We start from the raw sequence: 7133 nt of genomic DNA on the forward strand, positions 1-7133 counted from the left end.
TTACATACATGATTGTTTCAAAAACATAAAGCGACGGCAGGGTTATCTTATCTTATCTTATCTTATCGTTAGGGGTCCTTGCGGATACACTTCGACCCGTAGGGATCTTTTGTGTAATTACCCCTCCTTCGCACTTACTCTATTGCCTTTATCACCTCGTCCATAAATTGGATGATTTGACGTAGCGGTAGTGCCTTAAAGTCTCCTGGTGCGGGGTATCCGTCGCCAAAGAGTCTCATTCTTGATCTGGCGAGGGCGTCACATTCACACATAATGTGTTCCATTGTTTCGTCTTCCTCGCCACATATCCTACAGACTTCATTGTCCTGTAGTCCCATCTTTACTAGTATGTGTTTAGTATTGAAGTGACCTGTGAATGCCCCGACGATATGTCGGAGTTGTTTCCTACTGAGTGTCCAGAGTTTTTTAGTCCAGCTTGTGCTGACATTTTCGATGAATCGTTTTGAATGCTTTAGACCTTCCAGTGTTTTCCACTCTTGTTGGTGTTTAAGTTTGGTGTGGTCGTTTATGGCATTCTTCATGGTTCCCTGTGAGAGTCCCACATACGGCTCGGGCCCTATGTTTTTGTTCATTGACCCTTCCCTTGCTAGCTCATCTGCTTTTTCATTTCCGATGAAGCCTTTGTGTCCTGGGATCCAAACCAGTCTCACTTTATTGCGTCTGCCAAGCTTGTTTAGTGCTTGTACTCCATTATAGATCAGTCTTGAGTCAACCTTTGGCGATGTGAGCGCCTTTAGGGCTGCTTGACTGTCACTGAGTATATAGATGGTTTTTTCCCTTACCTTCCTATCTATATTCTCCTGTGCACAGGCGATAATTGCATACGTCTCTGCTTGAAAGACAGTTGCATAATTTCCCATGCTTACGCTACTGTTAAAGTCCTTGGCATGAATGCCGGCTCCTGTACCGGATTTCATTTTAGATCCATCCGTGTACCATGAATTTTCACTGCCTTCCGGCAGTGTCAGTCCTTCTGCCCATTCAGCCCTTGTGGGAACATGAACCTTGAAGTTCCTTCGGAATATGTACTTTGGTTGCATTTTGTCGCAACCCATCGCCATTATACTATCAAGGTATTCGTTTTGTTCCATTTTAGTGTGCTTTGTCCTTGGAGCGGAATCGTTCCACAGGCCGTACATTTTCATTCTGTGCAACGACTTCCGCGCTTCGGATTCTATAGCAATATGCAGTGGTGGTAAGTCCAGTAAGACTTCCATTGCTGCTGTCGGCGTTGTTTTGAACGCCCCTGTGATAGCCATGCAGGCCATTCTCTGGATTTTAGCCAGTAGATTCCTACATGTGCTTAGTTGTGCCCTAGGCCACCAGGCGAGGCACCCATACAGTATGATGGTCTCACCATTATGGTGTAGATCCATCTCAGTACTTTTGGGTTCAGTCCCCATGTTTTTCCATATGCGGATCTACACATGCCAAAAACTCTCGTCGCTTTGGTCACTGTGTATTCCACCTGTTTTTTCCAGTTAAGTCCTTTATCAAGGATTATTCCAAGATATTTTACTTCATTGGAAAGTCTTAGTTCCCTGTCATACATTCTTAAAGTCTGTATGCTTTTTAGGTCCCTTTTTCTGGTAAATGGTATTACCACCGTTTTGCTCGGATTTATGGAGAGGTGATATTCTTTGCACCACCTCTCTACTTTGTTTAGAGCTACGTTCATGATTCCCGATACTGTGTTTGGGAATTTCCCATTGACAAGTATTACTAGGTCATCTGCATAACCCACTGTTTGTACTGGGCCTGTGTTGAGATCCTCTAGTAGCGAGTTTATCACCAAGCTCCATAGCGTGGGCGATAAAACCCCTCCTTGAGGGCATCCTTTTGTGGCTGTGGCTGATAATTCTTCTCCTAGCAAGGTTGAAGTTATCAGTCTGCTGTTGAGCATTCTTTCCATCCATCTGCAGATAGTGGGTTCAATGCCATGTCTATCCGCAGCAGTTTTGATGGCATGATACGTTGTACGATCAAATGCTCCTTCCACGTCCAGAAACGCAGCCAGGCAGAGCTCTTTATTCTCTATTGCCTGTTCCGCTTTGCTTACTACCAGGTGTATCGCTGATTCTGTCGACTTCCCCGGTTGGTAGGCGCATTGCATTTTATGCAGTGGATGCCGTTTTAGCGGTCCGTCCCTTATGTATCTGTCAACCAATTTTTCCAATGTTTTCAGGAAGAATGATGACAGGCTTATTGGCCTATATGATTTGGCATCATTATAATCTGCCTTACCAGGTTTTGGAAGGTAGATTACCTTAACTTGTCTCCACACACGCGGTACGTGTCCGAAGGCTAGGCATGCTCTGTACAATCTACTAAGATGTGGTATAAGTACATTAGCTCCTTCTTGTAGTAGAACTGGATAAACACCATCTGGTCCTGGTGTTTTATAAGGGCGAAAGGTGGACAAAGCCCACTTTAACTTATCGTGATCTACTACTTTTTGGCAGTATCCCAATTGTGCCTTGTGGTAGTGCCCACTTGTTCAGCAGCACTGATTGAGTTACTATCGGTTCTGCTCTGATGTATAATAGAGCCTGGGAAATGTGTCTCATACATTATTTTTAGTGTCTCTATGCCTGTCTCCGTCACGTTCCCATCTTTCCCCTTTATGGTAGTTAATGGGACCGATCTGGTTGTAGCTAGAGCCTTCGTGAGCCTCATACCTTCTGGTATTGAACCTATTTGGTCGCAGTGGTCTTTCCATGCTTTCCTTTTTGCTTTTCTCACAGCTTTATTGTATTCTGTGAGCTTTTTTGCATAGGTCTCAAAGTTTTTGAAGCCTTTGCATCATTGAAGATCGCCCTGGTTTCTTTCCTGAGTCTCGCGATATCAGGGTTCCACCATGGGACTTTCTTTGCCCCAGTCTTTTTTTCCGGGCAGTTATTAGTCCAAGCATTATTGATGGCTCGGACTATATTGTCCGCTTCAAACTCGATGTCTATTATAGAATTGAGCTTACCTTTAGGGTCACCTAGTTCCACTTTTAGATCTTTCTTAAAAGACAACCAGTCCGTGTTCCTAGGGTTCCTTTTAAGCACAGTTTTTATTGGTTCGTTAATTCTGTACCTAAAGCATATATACCTGTGATCCGATAAAGTTGTTTCATTGGATACATGCCATTTCGTAATGTTCCTACATATATTGTTAGTAGCCAACGTCACATCAATAACCTCACCTCTTTTTGCGTTAACAAATGTTGGGTCATTGCCTTTATTCATAATTTGTAAAGAAGAGCTCACCAGAAAATCCAGTAACTTCTCTCCTCTTTTGTTGACGTCCGAGCTCCCCCAGATGACATGGTGAGCATTAGCGTCACAGCCAATAATTAGGCCGGTGTTCGCCTTGCTGCTGTTCTCGACAAGACTCCGGAGTAGTGGTGTGATCGGGTCCGTCGCTTCATAGGGAAGGTAGGCAGATGAGAAAATAAGGGCCTTACCTTCCCCCCTCCCTAGGATCTTGATGGTTGTAAGATCCCTGGAACAGAAAGCATTCAAGGGCATGGCATTGATGCCGTTTCTGACATATATGCACGTCCTCATATCGTTATTTCCGGAACAGGAGTGAAATAATATGCCTCCCGTTCCGCCTAAGCCTCTAATTTCTCCTTTATAAACATAAGGTTCTTGTATCAAGGCGATATCGAATTGCTCACTTTTTAACTGTTTTGCTAAAATTGCAGTAGCAGCCTTATTGTGTTGTAAATTAATTTGTACGCACCTTAGACCATCCATGTTGGGCCTCTTAATTTTTCTTGGGCATGCTGAGGTCAGCAGCCCTTTCCTGCGGCTCCTCTTGAGATGCAGGGGATGTGGGTCCGTCCAGATATAGCTCTGACAGAGCGCGCAGATCAGCCAGGGAAATCTGAGACGAGGTCACAGAAGATCCCCCGACCCCACGCACCCCGTCAGCCCCACTGTCCGACCCCACATCCTCTACCTCCATCACCACCGCCGCCCCCACCTCAGCTTCGCCTGGGACCGCCTGGGCACCAACCGAGTGTATCTCGGCTACACCAGAACTAGCCTCGGTGTCACCGGGAGCCACTTTGGCATCACCGGGAGCTTCCTTGGCGTGCTCAGGGTTCACCTCAACACCATCGGCAGCAGCACCAGCTATCCCAGGGTTAGCTTTGGCTTTGCCGCGAGCAGTACTCTGATCGTCGCCACCCCCTCCAAGCGTCTTCTCCGCGTCATCCAGAAGCTTGAAGGAGCTGACGTCGATCCCAGAGTGTAGACAGTAGCCGGCTTCCTTAATGACTTCAGCCGACTCCCGGTCCATCAATATGATGCGCCGGGCGCTGGCTTCCGCCACTATGGTGTCAACCACTTTCCACTGCTCCGTATGCAGCCTCGGGTTGAAGCGCTGCAGCAGCCGCAGCAGCGTCCTGCTGTCCTGTACTCCAACGATCTTCGTCTTCCATGCCATTTTGACCGGCTTCGGAAGATCCCTGGCGTACACGACTTTCAGGCTCATCCCAGCAATTTCACCCTCCCCAATTGCTGAGCTGAGCCATGCAAAGGACTCTGCGTTATTGCAGCCAACATGCAGTGCCCCTCCCACGATGTTGCCGAAGGTCAACTGTGGAAGCGGGTCGGGGGCATCCAGCAGGCGTGTGATCACAGCCTCCTGTATGGCCCCGACATGCCCCATCAGGACTCGTTCGGCCGGAAAGTCCACCGGGACAATGGCAGCCCTCTCACCGCCAACCAAATCTCCGCATACGACTCCGCCACCTTCGTCCTTTTGGAGTCTCTAGCAGATTGAGAAGGTCCGCCAGTTGTCGCCAGTGGCCTTTTTTGCGGTGCAGGATTTCCTGTGGGCGCTGCCGGGGTTCCACCTTCAGACGAGCTGTCTTCCAGAGGTCCCAACGCTCTCAGGATTTCCTTCGCCCTCCTCTTCCTCCTCCTGCTCATCTTCGTCCAACCCTCGTAGGAGGCGCGCTCGTACCCGTAGGTGTTTGCGCTCCCTCCCCAGAGGCCGGATTCGGCTGAACCGGATTTGGTTGTGGTGGGGCCCCGCCTTCCTGCTACTAGGCGCAGTTACGCGTTTCCCCTTACCGGCAACGACACAGGTCGACCCCTTTGCAGGGGGAACTGTGCGCCCTCTCTTCGACCCTTCGGGAAGAGGTCGGGCTGTACCTTTTGGGGGAGCAGCGCCACCGCACTTTTCGCCCTTCGTTCGATGCGCCTTGACACCAGTGCCACGCGCCTTAGTGAACCCAACGGGTCCCTTTTTAGAACTGGTCCGGCTCCCGCGTCTCTGTCAGTGACAGGGACACGTCGCACCTTTCCACAGTCTTTTTTTGCCTCATCCCCTACGGGTCCGGCCTCCCTACTCTTCGTACAACAACTTTTGGAGTCCATGAGTCCTCGGTTGTTCTTCGTCCCGCTGGCTCCCACCCTCCACGGAGCCCTCAACTGGGGATGGTTTGACCCACCAGGGCTACCAGCAGGATATAGGGTTCCAAAGTGGGCTGCCAGATGAGTCCGCACGTTGCCTCCCCGCAGCAGCTTGTTGTGGACTGCATTGGGTTTGTGCCTCGCCGACTACCGACCTCCGCACCCCAGAACCCTCGCCCGCATCCAGTCTACTGGATACGACAGCCGATTGATCGTGACTGGCTAGGTCCCGACCGCCCGTGTGAGATGAATCCCGAGCCAAAGTGGCGTGTTGCCTTCTGAGGGCGACGACCCCCGTCAAGCTCAACCTACCAGGATCTCGTTCTCCATCCGTACGGGTCCCCGCGCACGGCACAAACACGCAGGTGGCATTCTACCACTTCATATCCTATTATTTCGGATATGAAGCCCGCGGCGACAGGCCACGTCATCGCCTGCAGCTGGTTGTACGGGATAAATGGGATGGGAGGGTAGCTGATGTTCCAGGATGCGACTGTTTGTTTTGGTTCTACCTGCTTCCTACGGCAGAATCAGGCAGTTAACGGGCGGCAACCACGGGAAGGAGTCCAAACAGTCTTGTCGGGGATGTCATTGCAACTGTGAGCTCCACCCCAGACCATTCGCCAAGTTAACCGCCGGACAGGCAATTAATATAGGGGCAGACCCGATCCAGTTGGCGACCGGTCGCAAACTAACACTGGACAAACCTGACCCCGCCTGACGGCAGGGTAGGATACCTGTTCCTTAAAAAAAGATCTTAAAGATTCACGCGTCTTCAAATTATAAATGTTTTTTTACTAGATAGCTGAAAGCTGAAGGTTTCTGTAATTTGTCGCCGAGAATATTTGTTCCCAATTATTAATTTCCCATATTTCATACAGAGGATGTTTTGTTTACCCCCGTCGCAAACAGGGTGTTATAGTTTGACCGCTATGTGTTTCTGTGGTGTCTGTCTGTGGCACCGTACTCTTAATCGGGTGGACCGATTTGAATGGGGTTTTTTTTTTTTAATTTGAAATCAGGTTTTCTAGCGATGGCGGTGGCGAGTTCTTAGACAATGATTCAGCGAAATCGGTTTAGTCTGTTTTATTTATATTTATATTTAATAATATCTTGCACGTGTAAAATGTATCAATGCGCGTAGAAACAGTCCCTTAAGCTTCATTTAGACTGTGCGAGAGCTGCATGAATTTCACATTTTCACATTTGATTTGATATGAATATCTGGATCTCTGGAATAAACTGGATATTTTTTTACTCCAAATTCCAAGGCGCTTAATACCAAAAATTACAACGCGCTTAGATTTTAGACGTAGATTCTTCTGGATTCTTGAAACTAGAGACATGAAATTTAACACGAGTGTTGTAACATTAATGAAGATCCCATCAAACATAATGTGAAATGAGAGGCAAGTTCAATATTATGAGATATGCCTTGATTGTTGATTTAACGACAAAGAAGTGAGATCTAAATGGGTGCCACCAAGTGCAAGGAGCCAAGTTCAATGGTTCAGTCCTGAAATTTATTTATAACAATATAAAATATTTTATAAACAACTTAAAATATATTTTTCTTATAACTTAGGATAATATATTGAAGCCCTAGTCGGACTTGGCTAGTTCTCAATACACGAATTATTATTAAGTACTTACCTATTAAACAGTCATGGAAGACCCTATTCGATGAGTCCCTATGTT

The 7133-nt window shown here is 47.7% G+C and overlaps 3 protein-coding genes across 3 annotated transcripts in view; all 3 read right to left on the reverse strand.

The window, feature by feature from the left end:
* The window catches only part of LOC141434500 (uncharacterized), a 1520-nt gene extending 231 nt beyond the window's left edge, over positions 1-1289 (reverse strand). The window contains exon 1 of the mRNA XM_074096922.1: positions 447-1289. Within this exon, the coding sequence (XP_073953023.1) occupies positions 447-1289 (843 nt within the window). The remainder of the gene's footprint in view (positions 1-446) is intronic.
* A 1470-nt stretch (positions 1290-2759) lies between these two features.
* On the reverse strand, positions 2760-3575 carry LOC141434502 (uncharacterized). The gene has a single exon (XM_074096925.1). The coding sequence runs from the start codon at positions 3573-3575 to the stop codon at positions 2760-2762; it is 816 nt and encodes a 271-aa protein (XP_073953026.1).
* LOC141434126 (uncharacterized) lies at positions 3423-4731 on the reverse strand. The gene is made up of 2 exons (XM_074096416.1): positions 3754-4731; positions 3423-3510 (listed from the first exon to the last, which is right to left on the reverse strand). The coding sequence occupies exon 1, from the start codon at positions 4684-4686 to the stop codon at positions 3778-3780; it is 909 nt and encodes a 302-aa protein (XP_073952517.1). The 5' UTR covers positions 4687-4731; the 3' UTR covers positions 3423-3510; positions 3754-3777.
* Between the last annotated feature and the right edge of the window lie 2402 nt (positions 4732-7133).

This window comes from Choristoneura fumiferana, chromosome 13 (assembly GCF_025370935.1).
Source record: "Choristoneura fumiferana chromosome 13, NRCan_CFum_1, whole genome shotgun sequence".
Lineage (NCBI taxonomy): Eukaryota > Metazoa > Arthropoda > Insecta > Lepidoptera > Tortricidae > Choristoneura > Choristoneura fumiferana.